The 17,369-nt window shown below is 48.5% G+C and overlaps 8 protein-coding genes across 8 annotated transcripts; 1 reads left to right on the top strand and 7 right to left on the bottom strand.

The window, feature by feature from the left end:
* Positions 1-393: 393 nt before the first annotated feature.
* N7519_000483 (chromatin-remodeling ATPase CHD1) lies at positions 394-5,383 on the top strand (the record flags this gene model as incomplete). The annotated part of the gene is made up of 4 exons (XM_057287262.1): positions 394-400; positions 814-5,063; positions 5,114-5,205; positions 5,260-5,383. The coding sequence occupies 4 exons, from the start codon at positions 394-396 to the stop codon at positions 5,381-5,383; spliced, it is 4,473 nt and encodes a 1,490-aa protein (XP_057153345.1).
* Positions 5,384-6,813: 1,430 nt separating this feature from the next.
* N7519_000482 (C2H2-type zinc finger protein) lies at positions 6,814-8,073 on the bottom strand (the record flags this gene model as incomplete). The annotated part of the gene is given in 3 exon segments (XM_057287261.1): positions 6,814-7,086; positions 7,104-7,444; positions 7,527-8,073. 3 exon segments carry the CDS (start codon positions 8,071-8,073, stop codon positions 6,814-6,816), a joined length of 1,161 nt encoding a protein of 386 aa, XP_057153344.1.
* Positions 8,074-8,652: 579 nt separating this feature from the next.
* On the bottom strand, positions 8,653-9,743 carry N7519_000481 (aldo/keto reductase family protein; the record flags this gene model as incomplete). Its single annotated transcript, XM_057287260.1, has 3 exons — positions 8,653-9,133; positions 9,207-9,639; positions 9,692-9,743. The coding sequence occupies 3 exons, from the start codon at positions 9,741-9,743 to the stop codon at positions 8,653-8,655; spliced, it is 966 nt and encodes a 321-aa protein (XP_057153343.1).
* Positions 9,744-10,500: 757 nt separating this feature from the next.
* N7519_000480 (uncharacterized protein) lies at positions 10,501-11,148 on the bottom strand (the record flags this gene model as incomplete). The annotated part of the gene is made up of 1 exon (XM_057287259.1): positions 10,501-11,148. One exon carries the CDS (start codon positions 11,146-11,148, stop codon positions 10,501-10,503), a length of 648 nt encoding a protein of 215 aa, XP_057153342.1.
* Positions 11,149-11,890: 742 nt separating this feature from the next.
* N7519_000479 (uncharacterized protein) lies at positions 11,891-13,066 on the bottom strand (the record flags this gene model as incomplete). Its single annotated transcript, XM_057287258.1, has 4 exons — positions 11,891-11,929; positions 12,003-12,095; positions 12,151-12,365; positions 12,439-13,066. The coding sequence occupies 4 exons, from the start codon at positions 13,064-13,066 to the stop codon at positions 11,891-11,893; spliced, it is 975 nt and encodes a 324-aa protein (XP_057153341.1).
* Positions 13,067-13,615: 549 nt separating this feature from the next.
* On the bottom strand, positions 13,616-13,819 carry N7519_000478 (uncharacterized protein; the record flags this gene model as incomplete). Its single annotated transcript, XM_057287257.1, has 1 exon — positions 13,616-13,819. One exon carries the CDS (start codon positions 13,817-13,819, stop codon positions 13,616-13,618), a length of 204 nt encoding a protein of 67 aa, XP_057153340.1.
* Positions 13,820-13,867: 48 nt separating this feature from the next.
* Positions 13,868-14,313, bottom strand: N7519_000477 (uncharacterized protein; the record flags this gene model as incomplete). The annotated part of the gene is made up of 3 exons (XM_057287256.1): positions 13,868-14,040; positions 14,098-14,143; positions 14,197-14,313. 3 exons carry the CDS (start codon positions 14,311-14,313, stop codon positions 13,868-13,870), a joined length of 336 nt encoding a protein of 111 aa, XP_057153339.1.
* Positions 14,314-16,139: 1,826 nt separating this feature from the next.
* On the bottom strand, positions 16,140-16,969 carry N7519_000476 (uncharacterized protein; the record flags this gene model as incomplete). The annotated part of the gene is made up of 2 exons (XM_057287255.1): positions 16,140-16,312; positions 16,372-16,969. 2 exons carry the CDS (start codon positions 16,967-16,969, stop codon positions 16,140-16,142), a joined length of 771 nt encoding a protein of 256 aa, XP_057153338.1.
* Positions 16,970-17,369: the final 400 nt, after the last annotated feature.

The following is a 17,369-nucleotide window of genomic DNA, read 5'->3' as shown; positions in this document are numbered from 1 at the left end:
GGGGCGGTAGAATTGAATGCACTTCGCTTTCTGTGGGCTGTGATGCCTTAGGCCACCACTGCGTCACTTATTTATCAAGGCGGTGATTGGCTGTTGGCCTGGACTCGGATTGGCGGTTTATCCGAGATCCGCAAGCCACGTGATGATATGTTATGTCCGGTGCCAAGCGAATGCGCTAGCCCCAATAGGGTTAAGCTAATTGATGCCTAATAGATCGGGTGTCTACTTTCCCTGCAAACCAAACCGAAGCAAACCCTCCAGTCAGTCCCCAACTCTTAGTTCTTCCAAGTCTCTCGTCTCCTCCTCCCCAAGATTCCAGCTTCACGCCTCCCCCCCCACCATTTACTTTCCCACATTGATCGACAGATCCCCCGCTTTCGGGGTCACCACGCTATGGAGTGTAAGTGATTTAATCTTTTCCTCAAAGCACAGACGTGCCGACCGAAGCATTCGCCGCGGTACTTCTCCGCGCTTGTCGACCCACTGCACGAATCCTTGAATCCCTCTATTCTGCTCCGATCGGGACAGTTTTCAACTGTCGTCGATCAAGCGGCGTGTCACTGCTTTCGCCAAGTCTGGTTGTGTGTACCAATCTGTCCATTGCTTTGGCTTACAGTCTGGCCGCGTCCATCCCACCCGTTATCAAAAAAACATACTCTTTCATCAAAGTCAATATCCTGTCCCATTGTGCTAGATTTTAGGCTCAATTTGACCGCAATTTGAGTCGCGTGCCATTGTTCCACCCGTCCCTGTCTCTTTCATGCCTCTCCTAGCCTGAATCGAGCTTCAATGCTGACTGCCCCTCGGTAATAGCCTCTGGCATGGTGATCCCATCTGCTCAGGAACCTCCTTCTACCTCGACCATGTCTAATGGCTACCCTATTTCGCCGGTCGCTGACGATGCCCACACGGATGGCGACACGGTAACGCATCGTGAGCGCAGTCCGTCCGAGCCCGTGGAGTCTCACCCCGTCTCCGAGTCCTCCCCCGAACCCGATGTTGCGGACGAGTCATATGACGGCGCGTCTGCCGATTCAGATGCGGAAGATGATGACGCAGCGGACGACAACAGCGATTACGGCGCCAATACATACAGCCGTGAAAACTCTTCATCCCCTCACCCCGTCCCCGGTGCGAAGCGCAAATCGTCACCGGTTAGCGAAACCGACCTGATCAGACAAAATCCCGATCTGTATGGGCTTCGACGAAGTGGTCGTGCTCGCACAACGCGCCATGTTGCCGACTCATCTGACTCTGACTCAGATGATGTTGCACCACGTACTAAACGTCGTCGCAAAGATCCATCCCAACAACCATCTAAAGCCTCGCGATCGGCTACTGTGTCTTCCCTATCTGAGTCCGACAGTGATGAGTATGGTGGAAAGAGTGCTCGTGCTAGCAAGGCGAGAAGGCGACGTCTCCAACAAACTGCTAGCTATGAGCCCTCATTGACTGAGGTCCGCTTCTCAACACGAACCGCCAAGAAGGTGTCAAATTACAACGAGGATGATGAGGAAGACGAAGCCATGTTTGAAGATGACCCTGAAGATCTTGCGCCGAACTACTGGATGGAGAGTTATGTAGAGGACACTCGCCCTGCTGTCGACGTCGTCCTTAATCACCGCCTCAAGGAGGGCATCGATCCAAAAACCAGTGATCTCGGCCGCAACGACTTTGAGTTTTGTATCAAGTGGCAGGACAAATCACACTATCATGCTACGTGGGAAAGCAATGAATCGATAGCCAATTTCCGCAGCACGCGACGCGTGGATAATTATGTTCGGAAAGTGCTCAATGAGGATATTCGGTTGCAGTACAGTGTCGACGCCCCTCCTGAAGATCGCGAAAAATGGAACCTCGATCGCGAACGAGACGTCGAGGCCATAGAGGATTACAAAAAGGTTGAACGAGTCATTGGTGTACGTGATGGCGAGGATGGTACCACGGAATACCTTGTAAAATGGAAGCGTCTCTTCTACGATTCCTGTACTTGGGAATCAGAGGACCTGGTTAGTGAGATCGCTCAACGTGAGATTGACCGATTCTTGGACCGCACCGCTCGACAACCCATCTCCGACAAGAACGAGATGAATGTTGCCACGCGTAAATCCTTCGAGCCCATTCACGGAACCCCCAGCTTCTTGCAGAATGGAGAACTCAAGGACTTCCAAGTCAAGGGTCTAAACTTCTTGGCTTTCAATTGGGTCAGGGGTCGCAATGTGGTTTTGGCTGATGAGATGGGTCTCGGAAAGACAGTACAAACTGTCTCATTCATCAACTGGATGCGCCATGTCAGGCGACAGCAAGGGCCATTTATCGTCATCGTCCCTCTATCTACAATGCCAGCATGGGCTGATACCTTTGACCACTGGACACCGGACCTGAACTACGTTGTTTACAATGGTAGTGAAAAGGCACGCTCCGTTTTGCGCGATTATGAATTGATGGTCGATGGGAATCCCAAACGTCCAAAGTTCCACGTTCTCTTGACAACTTACGAGTATGCAATGAATGATTCACCGTTCCTCGGCCAATTCAAGTGGCAATTTATGGCAGTGGATGAGGCCCACCGTCTCAAGAATCGCGATTCACAACTGTATATCAAGTTGTTCGAATGGAAATGCCAGGCACGCCTCTTGATTACTGGTACCCCAATCCAAAACAACCTTGCCGAGCTTTCAGCACTGATGGATTTCCTCAACCCGGGCCTTGTTGAAGTCGACGTCGACATGGATTTGAACTCTGAGGCAGCATCCCAAAAACTTGCGGAATTAACTACTGCTATCCAGCCCTACATGTTGCGGCGTACCAAGTCCAAGGTTGAGTCGGATCTCCCTCCGAAAACTGAGAAGATTATTCGAGTCGAGCTTTCCGATGTCCAATTGGAATACTACAAGAACATCTTAACGAAAAACTACGCTGCACTGAACGATGGGAACAAGGGCATGAAGCAGTCTCTCCTGAACATCATGATGGAATTGAAAAAGGCCAGCAACCACCCATTTATGTTCCCCAACGCAGAAGCAAAGATTCTGGAAGGCAGTGCTCGTCGAGAAGATATCCTTCGAGCCATGATCACCAGCAGTGGAAAGATGATGCTTCTCGATCAACTCCTCCGCAAGTTGAGCGTTGATGGCCATCGAGTTTTGATCTTCTGTCAGATGGTTGGCATGCTTAACATCCTGAGTGAGTATATGGAGTACCGTGGTTACAAATATCAACGACTTGATGGAACTATCCCGTCTGCCGCCCGTCGCTTGGCAATTGAGCATTACAATGCTCCTGGTAGTACCGACTTTGCATTCCTTCTTTCAACGCGTGCAGGTGGTCTCGGTATCAACCTTATGACTGCGGACACTGTCGTTCTGTTTGATTCGGATTGGAACCCCCAGGCGGACTTGCAGGCTATGGCGCGTGCTCATCGAATCGGTCAAACAAGACCTGTCAGTGTTTACCGCCTTGTCTCAAAGGATACGATTGAAGAAGAAGTCATCGAAAGAGCTCGCAACAAGCTCTTGCTCGAGTTCATCACCATCCAGCGTGGTGTCACAGACAAAGAAGCCTCCGAGATGCAAAATAAGATGGCCCGCGTGGTTGCCGAGCCTAATTCCACAGACGATATCTCTCGGATCCTCAAGCGCCGCGGTCAGAAGATGTTCGAACAAACCGACAACCAGAAGAAACTGGAGCAGCTTGATATCGATTCCGTCCTTGCAAACGCAGAATTACACCAAACCGAAGAGGCTGAGCAAATCCAAGCCGACGGTGGTGAGGAATTTTTGAAAGCGTTCGACTTTGTCGACATCAAAGTTGATGATCTTACCTGGGACGACATCATTCCAAAGGAACAGCTCGAGGTGATCAAGGCCGAGGAAAAGCGCAAAGATGATGATCGTTATCTAGCTGAGGTTGTTGAGCAAAATCGACCCCGCAAGCGCCATGCCCCGACGGACACTACGGATTCACGAGAGGAGCGCAAGGCGAAACGACTCGCAAGAGCTCAAGTCAATATCGACGATGGAGAGGAAGAGAGTGCCTCCTTGGATCCCAAGCGCCCCCTCGGAGAAAAAGAATACCGTGCGCTTTCTCGAGCTTTCCTTCGCTACGGCGATATGGATGACTCCGAAGACCTCATCCTCGAGGATGCCAGGCTACAAAATCGCGATCGAGGCACCGTTCGTGATGCTCTTCATGAAATTACCGACAAGGCAAACGCGCTTGTCCAAGAGAGTCTGGATCAATTAGAGGCCATGAAACAATCGGGTAGGAACCCCACCAAGAAAGAGCAGAAGGCCGTCTTGTTCGATCATCACGGTGTCAAGCGACTTAATGCATGGACTATCGTTGAGCGTCCACCCGATATGCGCCTTATCCGAAGCATCATTAAAGCATTGACTGATTTCAAGACATTCCGGCTTCCCGAGGCTACCAAATTAGCGGACTATAGTTGCCAGTGGGGTGCGCGTGAAGACGGGATGCTTCTTGTGGGTATCGCACGCCATGGGTTTGGTGCGTGGACCCAGATTCGTGACGATACTGAGCTTGGCCTCGGCGACAAATTCTTCCTCGAGGAACACCGAGTGGAGCGAAAGACGCAACGCCTACAGACCGAGGAGAAGGCAACAAAATCACCGGGTGCTGTCCACCTTGTCCGACGAGCTGAATATCTCATGTCTGTTCTGAGAAACAAGTACAATAACAACGCTACAGCAAGACGGGCAGTTGACAATCACCACCGCAACAATAAGCGTGGCTCACGGGTTTCGGGTAGTGGCAGTGTCTCCGCCTCTCCAGCGCCCTCGAGCTCTCGCAGGCCCGAGAATCCCCGCAAGGGCCATCGTGAGTCTGATCGGTCACGGCCCCGCCCCCGGGATGTGGACCGTCATAATACTCCCAGCCATGACTCTCGTTCACGGTCTGGTCTTGATGATCGTCCACGTCATCGTCTATCCGATGCCTCTAATGATGAGCTTCGTCGCCGCAAAGGTCATGAGAACGGCAGTTCTAATAAAGAAGACATGGCTTTCATGTTCTTCAAGCCTATCGTTGCCAATTTGAAGCAAGTGTCAATGATCACTGCCAAAAATTACCCAAGCAAAACGAGCGGGCCCAGAAACTCCGGCTTACTCTTGTGAAGATTGGAGAATTCATTCGCAATAATCTGGAGGGCTCGCAATCGATGCCCTCCTTGGAGGTCCGACTCTGGTACGTTCTCTTTACACTCACATTTATCTTTTCATGTTCTGACCTGACTTACAGGGATTACGTTTCACTCAACTACTGGCCAAACAAAGATGCCAGTGGTGCTAAGCTGCAGCAGATGTTCAATAAGGTCATGGAAGCCAGCAAAGCTTCCAAGGCCTCTAATGGCGGCTCAGCTTGAGCGATCGTATCCCATCAGCACAATGGGTACAGGTGTTCTTTGTTTCAGTTCAACTTTAGCACGGTTTGATGACATGCATGTCCAGCGTTTCTGATATCGGATATCTACCTATCCTTTTCCCCCTCTTTTTCTCCTATTTTTGATGATAGACACTCGGCGTATGTTTTTGCGATCTCTTCTCTGTCTACTCTCCACGATATTCCCAATCCCAATCTTGAACTACGTTATTCCGATATTCTTGCATTGGACTCGAGTTTCTTTGGAGTCGTTGTTATTGTCATCTTCAGACATTTTGCACAATTCCTTGAGCTGCCCTCATCAAGGTGACCTCCATCTCTCTCTTTTGCTCTTTGTTCGTTGAAGGTACATATGGATGCAACTTGTTGAATGGCATTGCGAATGGCGTCGAATTCTTGCGTGAGCCCCAAAAGCACAGAAAGAGAATCTCCGAAATGAGCATGATCCACAATCTTGAATGATCACTGCATGGCGCGTTTTGGGTTCTCTCTTTTTTTTTTCCAGATGTTTTCCAGTGGGGAGTTTTGGACTGGCTCTCCATGGTCTTTCTTGTGTTGCCTGGATTGAGCCCTTTAACCATATCCCCTTTGCTTTAGTTTGCTTTTCTTGTATGCTGTGAGCATAGTAGGATTCTTCCTATGGAGGCATCCGTAATCAAGGGCAGTTTGTTTTCTTTTCTCTGCACATGTACCTTATGGAGTGGCTGCCATGGCGTCGACTGATTTTCTTTATCTTCCTGGGAACATCCAGTGGAGATCATGTTATTTGAATTTCTTCGCTTTGGTTTCTGGTTAGAACCAACGTAAGACCAGCAAAGCCTTTGGGCCTCAGTATGAATTATCATTTAAGACAACAAGTGTCTGTCGACCATCACATATAGACTCCAGGTAGGTGGGTGACTCGAACAAAGGATCCAGGTCTATCAATCCACACTCATCTACATGAGCTCATAAGAATTTTGAACAGGTCATACCTATATAGCGCCCTGATCTAGCTAGTTCATAGTTGACAGGTGATATCAGAGACTAAGAAATAAGGATGTGGGATGGACTCCTCTATATAGCCTTGCATTATAATGCTGCGGTGAGAATAAAACCATGATTATTGACAATATAATTGTGATCACCCATAGTGGTGAGCTGTCATTGATCGAGGCCTCCAAGCCATACCGACAAAAAAAAAAAAGGCTATTCGTACATTCCGTTGACACTGCTGTTTTGTCTTGGGTTGAAAATACAAATAAAAAACGCATTCACCAACGCCATGCACGCCGGGATATGAGAGAACAAATGAAACCGTAACTGCAAAGTGACGCAATACCAAGGCCAAGCTAACCGAGCATGGCCTCAGGGGGGGAGAAGATTGAGGAGAAGAGGAGGAAAGTAGGGAAGGAGAGAGAAAAGAGCAGCCAGCTAAGTGCTGCCCTCGATAGTCGGTGCCTCTGCCGACTTGGTCAACTGGTCCTGTTGATCTTGGAACTGCTGTTGCTGCTGCTGCAGCTTTTCAAGGCTGGTCGTTAAGTGTGCAGGTGGTACCGAGCCAACCATTGCGCTGAACAGTCCAATCTCTGCATGAATGAGGTCGTCAAAGATAGCCTCCTTCTCGCGCCATGCGCGCTCGCGCCGCGGGCGGATTTCCTCCCACTCAGCTTGCAGCTGTGCAGCCTCCTTGCCAGCCCACGCGATCTGTCGACGGAGAAGACGGTAGAGGTCGCGCGGGGTAGGGCGAGCTCGGATTCATCGAAGTCGAGCTCGGGTCCAAACTCTGGCATCGTGGTCTCGTCGGGATCGTGTGCGTCGGTTGTGACGGGGGTTGGCACAATGGTGATTGCTTCGGTGTGTGGCTCAGACTCGGTTCCTGGCTCCCTGGGCTGGGTCAGCTTCAAGCGGATGCGCTGCAGCTTCGAGGCTGGGGTGCCGGTAGTGCTGCCCGGGGTGCCGTGGACTTTTGAGATGGAGTCATTTGGACGCATGGTGTCGGTCTCGTGAACAGAGCGCATGTGCTTGGTTAGCGCATCGGAACGGGTGAAATTGCGGTCACATTCTATATTTCATTGTTAGTACTCGAGATCTGTCATCATACGCGCCCGTTTGGAGGGCTCGAGTCTGGGTCTGAGACAACGTACCGGGTAGAGTGCAGTAGAATGGCTTCTCGCGGGTGTGACTTCTCATATGTGCGCGGAGGGCATAAGCACTAGCATGCGTTTGACCTTTGCGGGTGCAATCGGACCACTCGCACGAGTACCGTTTCTGTCGGCTCCCGATGTGCTCGTTGTGGAGGTGCTGCACCAACCCATCCATGTTGCCGAGGTCGCCAGCGGTGCATCCATCCCATCGGCAAATAGTGACCTGGTCAGTGCTCTGGCCACTATAGTCCTCTTCTTGATTGGTGCCAAGGAGTGAAAGGATGCCGGGGGAGTTTGGGATATCGCCGGAGCTATCAGAGGAGATCGAGGCAGTCGGGGAGGGAGGTGGGTGTATTTCGTCTTGAGCAGAGGAGAGAGGAGTCTGTCGGTCCCAGGAAGCGACGCCAGTGCGACGACGCTTGGAGGGCGGCATGTTGGACATCGAGGGTGAATGCGCGCGGCTCTCGTGTTTCATGGATTCATGATCTGAAGTCTCGAGAGATCCTACCGAGGACAGGGGAGAACCGGGAGAGTCTCGTGAAGCCATTGTGGATGATATAGCCTGTACGGAGAAAACGAGATGGCAACAAATAACTTTGACCTGTCTATTAGCTAGGCTGTAGATGTCGCGCGAGGGAGACTATCGTATCACATCACGTGTTCAGCCGTGGAGTTGAGCTTGGTCACGTGATGAACTGCGAGCTCTTCACAACTGAGCACCGCTCTCTTCCCTACTTCTTCCTCCATTGCCCTAACATGTACGGATTGACCATGGTTGTTTTAAAGACTATCGTGCTATTTTCCATTTCCTAGATTCTTATCGATTCATTCACTAATGCACAGACCTCTCAATTAGTGGACCACACTAACCCAATGGTAAGCTCACATTTACCCTCTGTACACACTACTACATACAATGAACCCTACGCAACAATATCTTCAACCCCCTACATACTACGTGATGATCAATTATGAATTTGCAATCCTGACAACCACCTATCACATGTGAGGTTGTATGTTGACTCTTCTACACTTGATCTGACCTATGCAACAACCCATTCGCATGACAAACATCTCTCATTTGCTATGATCCAAGTCTAATAAATGTATATCCTGCAGGGACTTCCTAGTATCGAGCCCCAGAAACCGTGTGTTCCTCCAAAATAGCCTCGATCTCAGCCATCTCGGAATCCGTCAGCGCCTGTGCACCGCCCATATTCTGAACCACCTTGTCCTTCGTAGTACCGCCAGGAATGGGAATAATAGTAGGCATGTCAGGCTTGCTACTCTGAGTCCGGATCCATGCCAGTGCAATCTGAGCAGGGGCAACACCTTTACGAGTAGCAAGGTCACTGACCTCATTGATGAGCTTCATGTTGTGTTTGAAGTTCTCTTCCTGGAAACGGGACATGTGGTGCCGGATATCACCATGGGGGATATCGGCCAGCGAGGTCACAGCTCCGGTCAGGACACCTCGGCCAAGTGGCGAGTAAGCGATAACAGGGATCTGGAGCTCCGCACAGGTTTTGGCAATGTCGTTGTGGAGGATATCGGTAGACCACAAGGACATTTCAGCCTCGACAGCAGCAATTGGATGCACCTTGTGTCTAGAGAAGCAGTTAGAGTTGAGTTTATCTATAGGAGATGAAGACCATAAAATCAAACACAGAGGGCACATACGCTCGGCGGATTGTCTCGGCATCAACCTCGCTCAACCCAATCCCTCCAATCTTGCCCTCCTTGACATACTCTGCGAGAACCTTGATGGTCTGCTCGACGGGGAACGCAGGGTCTTGTCGCGCGCATTCGAAAATGTCAAGCTTCTTCTTGCCATCGAGCAGACGCAGACACTCGTCCACGCTACGACGGATGTTCTCTTCCGAGCCATCCGGGGTAAGCTCGCCCTTCTTCAAGCCACCCTTGACACTAAGAACGACCTTGTCTGCGTTCTCGGGGTACTTGGTGAAGTACTTGTTGAGCAGGTGCATAGAGTTGTACTCCGGGGTGCCATATAGCTCGCCCCCGTTCCAGAAGTTGGCACCGAGTTCCAGGGTAGTGTTCAGTGTCTCAAAGCACACCTCCTCTGAGGGAGGCTGCGCGTTCCAGGTCATTCCTGATTTTGTTAGCACAATATTCGCCAATTGCGGTGTTTGTAGGAATCGTACTCATCGTGCCATAGCCAATGGGGCCGACTTCCTTTCCAATTAAAAAAGGCATTGTTGAATATCAAAGATGATTGTGTAAACTTCAGGGAGATGAGATAGAGATAGTTGGTAGAACGTCGAAGTTGGTGGGCTCCGATGGGCCTTTTATGGTTTTCAACTTTGGAAGATCGTGCCCCGCCGTCGGGTTAGATTTGTCGTAGTTAAGGATATTCCCAGGTTGTTACCACGAGCTTCCTGCGATCACTTCGTCCGTCTAGATAAACCCTCATGCTAATATGATTCCGACTCCGGATTTCACGTCCGGGGCTAGCCTGCGGAGTTGTACTGCTGAGGTCCGGAGTTGTGATCGGAGAACGACCACGGAGTTAAGGGAGTTTAGCGTTCAAGCTCCATCCGGGACTATAGGTGTAGAGTAGCGATTGATGTCTTTCAAGCTGCCATTGCCATAAATCCAGGTCTGGGAATTGTCTGCCATACAAAGAATCATACAGAAATGATCGCTGAAAGCATGGTATGTTGGATTTGCCTGTCTATTTCAAGGGAGGATTACCTAGGTAGTGGAAGTTCAATCTCTACAGAGTACTTTTTTCAGTATAACTACCTAGAGACTAGGGCTATAGTCTTCTAAAAGACATCACTGCCTTCTCGAGTAGTAACCGCAGTTATAGGAAATCTCCAAACAAATATAACATCCAAGACAGAAGAAGTAACTCGTACATAGTATAAAATCAAAAACAATAGTCTTTCAAGTTCACATTTTCCTCATAATCCATCGTTTCCTTTTTCCTTCTTCGTAGCCCTTCACATCCTCATAGGAAGTCCTCCAATCCAATCTCATCAGAACTGTTAATCGTATCGCTCAATCGATGTTCCAGCTCCCTATATACAGCATCAAAGACCGCAGGGAAGTTCTCGGCAGTAATTTTCTTATCCCCATTCCAACCTTGTCCGATTTGGATATTCTCGACCGGCCTGTTGTTGCTGTGCTCCTGTTTCACGGTATGGGTGTATCCCGCCCCATTGCTGCCATGAGTCGGTGTGTAACTGGTGGAGCTGGAGTAGATGATGTGCGTGGTTTGTGTTGGCTTCATATATTCCACGTCTTGCTCGTCCTTGATGCTGGAAGTGGGTGTGGAAATGGGTGTGGAAGTGGGTGTGGACGTGGGTGTTGCGGTTGCGGTTGGGCTTGGCTTTGTCAGGCCCAGCCCTTGCAGGATATCATGGACGTATTCCGCAGTGTCTGGAATAAGCCTCTGTGTCTCTGTTAGCAGTGTTTTCTTCCACAGATAGAGTGCCGCTTCTGAGTGACTAACCGGTGACCGAGATTCAAGTTTACCGACTTGTCCTTCCATCTGTTGGTCTGTCTGGTAGATTGGAAGCGCGTTGACAGTAGACACTGCCAGCAGTGACACCAGCAAGAGCGAGAGCCATGAGGCCCTTGAAATAATGTGCGACATATTGTATAGATTCAAGCGTATGTTGTGATGAAGTGGTGCTTGAAAATGGGATATTTCCAGGAATAGTTAAGTCCCAAGTGTCACAACTATTATAGGATTTGACGCCTGGGAGGCCGATCTTGGACCCTTTTTTGAAGACTACCGAAATTACCGAAATGCCAGTCTCTTATCGTTCGGAATGATGGTTTATGGTAACTTGAATGCCGGTGTTTATATCCCTGGTGTGTCTTCCTCTTTTTTCTTGTAGATCGTTTCAAACTTTGTTTTTCTTCATCTAAGATGACCAGAAGAAACTGTTCGTCTTATAAACTTATCTTGATACTGTAGCAAAACTATTCTTCATTGGGGAAAGGGTTCTTCGTGGATCTAGGGGCCTATGTCGATCCCCAGTTATGACAGAACACATTCCAGGGACCAACTGTCCTGCAAATTATCAACTGCGCCCTTGCCCTTGTTAGATCATAATGATTTTGCCAAGAAGAAAGGGCTCGCTGGAACTATAATCTAAAGCGACTGGAATGATAGAGTGATACTGTTTCATGCTTGCATGCTCCCCTATGCAACTTCTGCCAAATAAACATGTCCTTCTTTTGCAGTCTTCCAGAATAAGTATCAAAATTGAAAATTACATTGTAATTGGAGGTATCATGGGTTTCTTCAATGTCCAAATTGTAGAACAAACCCGTTCATTATAAAATACTATTGGCCCCGGGCTTAATTCTCGCTCCATACCAATAACACCCTAGACACCGTCGTTAAAGGTATAATGGTTCATCCATCTCTGTAAAGTAAACAAATTGTAAGCCAGTGTCCGTAATTTCCCAGGCTTGCAATATATATTCAATGAAACTTACCTTATCATAAGGCTTAGACGAGTCGCAGAACCGTAGATCTGTCGCAAGACGGATGACATTGTCCGGGTCGTTGTTGACAGTAGAAGCGTGAATCTTGGACAAAGCATTAGTATACCTAGGCTTTCCATGTAAAGAATAGGCAGCTCACCATATGAGGCTTGTGCAACACCACATCACCTGCCTCATAGGCCGACACCATCCATCGTTGACCATGCTCGCGAGCGAACTCAGTCGGGAACTCCGAGAGCAGGCCCGTAGACATCATATTCGAATTGAAAGCCGACTTGGCCTCTTCATCTGTCAGTCCAGCCTGCTTCGCTTTGGTAAAGAAGGCCTCTTCCATTTCGATTCCAACTTTGTCACCTGTTATGCAAATCGAATGAGTATGCAAACTTTCTCCGAGGAACTTTAACCAAAGACAGGGGCCAAAACAAACCATTTTCCAAGTAGATCAGTCCACCCCCGTTGAGCTTGATGTCTCCCATGGGAACCCAAGCAGTGATACTCGTCGGATCTCCATACCGCAAGAAGATCTGATCATAGTGCACGCCAATGGGCTTCGATCCGGGGAGGTTGTTCCTGAGAAGTGTGCGACGCAAGCTCAAGGTGTTCTTTCCCCAATCCGAGAAGCGCGCAATGAAATCATACAGCGCTGGGTGGTTACAGAACTTGTTCGCGTACCAGTCCTGGTAGTGTGCGTCGAGAGCAAGATCGACAAAGGCCGCTGCTCGCTCACCACCCGGCTTGCCGTTCCCGCCAATGTGGCCTGCTCCGATACCAGGGTAGTCTAGATGGTCCTTGGCGGGGTCGAAGACACCTTCGACCGGTGCGGTGCCGGGCTTTAGGACTCCTGTTGATTCCAGGGAGGAGAAGTATGCATCTCGGGCGGCGAGGACGTCCTCACGGGGCAGGACTCCTTTCAGTAAGAGGTAGCCGTCCTCGTCGTATCGTTTGCGGAGCTCTTCGAGGGGGAGGGTTGGATCTGAGGGGCGGAGGAGGGTGGCATTCTCTGATGTTAAGGGGCCGTCGTTCACGGCGAGATTGTCTACTTGGACGCCGACCATGTTGGATGTGATGAGCAACAATTCAACAATTCAGATATTATGAGAATTTAGAAGAAAGTTGTCAGGTTGGGATAGGTAGGACGGTGCTATTTTGTATCCTTCGCACCTCGGTTATCCTCATGGAGGGGTATACACAACATAGTGTGAGCATCAATAGAGAAACATCCAACCAGAAGCCAGATAAATCAACGCTGACACTGATACCCCCCACCTCGTTTTATTGTATGACTTCAATTGATGTCAGGAGGGTTGGAGATGTGCACAGGTAACGATAAAGAGCAATATTCCCCGCGATTGGGGAGGAATTGATTACCCTTTTTGGCGAAATGTGGAGGTGCCAATGTTAACGGGGAGAAAGTTGCTCTTCGGCTTTTTCGTCCCAAATTCTCTTAAATGGGTCGGATGAAATGTGTAAATTATGCATCGAGTGCAACGGCAATTTCTTGATATTACAAGGCGCATAGCTATTTTGAAAGTATACTACAATTTCTTTTATGAAGAGAGTACTACGGACATGTCTGAAACCCTGAGCCCCAAAAGTAAAGAGAATCAACGAGAGCGACCGATACCGATGTAAAGATGGGTAGGGGGTATATGATCATAGATAGTGATCAACCTACCGCGAGAGGAAAGGGGATTGCTCTCCACGAAAGTGACATCGTCGTCAGACGAGCTGTGGTAAGACGCCTCATGGGCCCATTTGGTGGCAGTAGCAAGTTTTCTACCCTTGTTCTCAGAAGTACAGGAGGACATGGTCACTAGAAAAGACTTTATATTCTGATATTTTACCGGGCTATACCGCTATAGTCCTTTGGCATTTGAGTTCAAGTTATTCACCTTCAAGACCTTAGTGTTGTCAGGGTGCAAGGTGACATAGTGGTGTGCGAAGACGAGCAGGTTATGGGTAATTCGGGTCAATGCTTCGTTTGGCTCACTCTTCCCGAAGGCGTTTTCTGCCATATCCATCCATTGAGCTTGGTCAAATCAGCTGCGTGTCATATTGACTTCAATGTTCCTTTAGGTATACGTACCACAGTTGGGAGATAGCTCAACATAGACCGCCACATCCCCAGTCCCCTGTCCCCAAACTCGGATTCATGCTGAGTTTCCTCGTTGGCTCAGCAGTATACTATGTTTCCTGCTTGATCTGCCCGAGCCGAATCCTCTATCCGGCGGATAGTGGCCGTGGTGATATTGATAGTGCCGAAATTCTCAATGGAGGTATCCTTGCCCTTTGACTGAGCCATTGTCTATCACACGGCGGTTGAAGGAGCACCACTGACGTCGGTGGGAACTCGCCCACTATCAGTTGGCGCAATCATTAGTCACCCCAAGCTGGTGATTAACCGATACAGGGAGAGACAACATAGCCCTGGAGGAACAGTCACACTCGATACTTCAGACAGTGCCAGTCAGGAAGATGAAAAGGGCTTCCACTCGCTGCATGGGCTCCCCAATGAATTCATAGAATTCCCCTCCATCCCGGTGGGTTGTGGTGGGTGGATCGGATTTTTTGCGCATCTTGAGCCTAGCACGGAGGAGTTTGACTTCATCACTTTAAGCAATGATCAAGTGAGGACCGTCTGTGAGATTTCTCACTAGGTCTTTTGCCCTTTGGATTGGTGGCTCCCCTTTCTGTCCATAGGACAAAGGGAACAAAGGCAAAATACATGGAAAGATCTAGCAAGAAAAGCGAGCTGCCATAAGCTGCATGAAAGCACAGATGGCATGAATGCATCAAGAGGTGGGAGATGAGAGATGAGAGATGAGAGATGGGAGATTAGAGATGAGAGTAGCAACTGGGGATAACCACGTAGTACTAGACGTGCGTAGTCTTCCTCTACCTTTCCTCATCGGTGTAGTAGTCTGTGTTGGTAGGCGTGTGATTGGTTCTTTTCGGTCTAGAGAGAAGTGAGTGAGAAGACCAAGTGAGGAATGGGAGGAGAGCTCTAACAAACTGAGCAAGTGACAAATGTCTCGGTGCAACAGTATATATTGATTGCTACCAGGATATCGTATCTTATTAGCGATTTCAATTGAAACAGTGTTCGGTGCCTTAGATTCCGAACGAGTGCAGATAGACAGCCACCTGAAATCCTTCCGATTTGATCTTATAGGCCGCCGCCACCTCCACGAACAATCTGCGTAAGCATTACACAGACAAACTCGCGGACATCACACTAGTACGCCTAGAGAGGCGCGCAATCCCATAAGATGAACATGATGCCACGGGAAATTTAGAAGTGGAGCTATCCTAGATCAGGATACTAGTTGAAAAACTAGTAAAAGTGTACCAAGGTACCAAGGTATCAACTTAGCCGTTGCATCATGCTCATGTTATGTAGCCTTGGACGTCCCCCCTGAGCCTGCTAGTCTGACATCTGCATGCGTATCTGTGTAGTGCTTGCGTAGGTCGATTGTAGAGGTGGTGGCAGTTTATAAGAGCAAACCAGAAAGGACCTTTTGCTGTTGTTTTCTAAAGCAGTCTCAATAAGGAGAGAATGGTAGCATTATATAAATGAGAGTGGACGGAGAGAGGAAGAGGAAGAGAAAGAAGGGAAGAGGGATGTATCTGATTATTAAGTATGACCTTATAGAGCCTAAGACCCGCATATCAGACAAAGAAATGTGAAAGCCTTGGAAATATAAAGGAAACTCACTTCCTAAGTTTGGTTTATAGAAACACCAACAGGTCAACTTCATCTTTCGCCTATTACCTATCAGCATCTACTCATTTTTCAAGTAGATAACCAGTATACTCGCGGGACAAGCTCAGCCTCTAAGCGCTGTACTATTAGTACATAGCCTACATGCAAATTTGTGAGTTTCTATGCCAATCTGACTTATGTCCATTCTTTCTAGGGATTCTTGTCTGGTTCTATCCATGATACTGGTATGAGAGAGCCAAGTGGCTGAGTGTAGGAAGTTTGCGAGGTAATATAAACCTTGAAGGGATGATTGATTAAGAAAGCCCTATGGACAAAACGCTATACATGAAGATATACAGGCCCGTAATGTCATGCTGTTCTAGACTCTAGTCAAATGGGCCGCACGCTGGTCTTGACCATATTCTTTATACATCTTCCTTCCAATCACTCAACGTCCAGGACTGCACTCCATCCTCAATAACCAACCTCAACGTAGTAAACCGAATCTGCTCATACATTGTTGGAGCAGCCGCTCTTGCTTGAGCATGCCAAGGTCCACGACCACCAAGTCTTGCATCATTTCGATTACGCCAAATGCCTGTTCAAATCGACCAGTCACTAAAAGAGAATCCAAGATATAAACAGTCAAATACTCACAAGTTGCCATATTCTGATGCCTGTCATTCTTCGCCCCAAACCAATACTTCAACAATCCCCCACTAGCAATGGCCTCCTGATGCGAATGCGCATCCAATTCATAAAGACGATCCGAATCAATGCCCGGCAATAGTGTGGACCGGAAAATAACAACATAGTACGATTGCGATTTCCATGTGTGGTCCTCTGCCTGTGAGAAAGCTCTCAACAAATCAAACACCTCTGTCCAATTGAATGATTCCGTGTATCCAGCAGTGGCATAGTCATCGCGGATAGGTTTGAGATATGCCAACGCCAATGCGAAGAGTCGGTCTTGTCTTTCCAGTGCAGCAATATCCAGTAGATGGGGGACGCTGTTGTAGGGCGATGCAATGAGTCGCGTGTCTGTTTCTGTATCTGGGTATCGCCCCCCGAGCTGTAATTGCAGTTGCAATGATGCAGCAGCTTCAAATATCAAGGGATCGAATTCTGCAGTGACATGGCGGTGATGCAGAAGTCGAGTCAAGCTTGGAACTTCTTGGTCTTTGCCTTTGTTTGAAGGGCTTTTGGTAGTTGGGACTGTGCTGCTGAGGACTGGGTTTGCTATGGTAAACGTCATGTTCCAAGTCTCTGTGGATCTGATTTATGACTCAAAAATATTCCAAATTTGAGGCAAATAGGAGACGGAAATCAAGTAAAGCCAGAAATAACCGACAAAAATAGAGAATGCGGAGGGGAATCGCAGCTTTATATAGACAAAATTTTATGATACATATGAAAATATCGAAAAGGAATTGCAGACAATTTATATGCAATTCTCCTGACCGCTATACCATGCTGTACCACGGTGATTGTGTGCTGGGCCAGACAGTGCAAGCACGCAATGTGGGCGAATTCGAGATTTAGAGTTGCCATTCTATTAGGTTCATCAGGTCTATTAGGTCTACGTCTACTAGTCTACTACTAGCACCCAATCTATATTATACAACATACAGCATCGAATCCTCCTTATTCTTTAT

This window comes from Penicillium mononematosum, assembly GCF_028829835.1.
Source record: "Penicillium mononematosum strain IBT 11891 chromosome Unknown utg000001l:1.0-4488741.0:1.0-4491989.0, whole genome shotgun sequence".
NCBI classification, from domain to species: domain Eukaryota; kingdom Fungi; phylum Ascomycota; class Eurotiomycetes; order Eurotiales; family Aspergillaceae; genus Penicillium; species Penicillium mononematosum.
The sequence above is the reverse complement of the archived record's forward strand: the minus strand, read 5'-3'. Positions and strand labels throughout refer to the sequence as shown.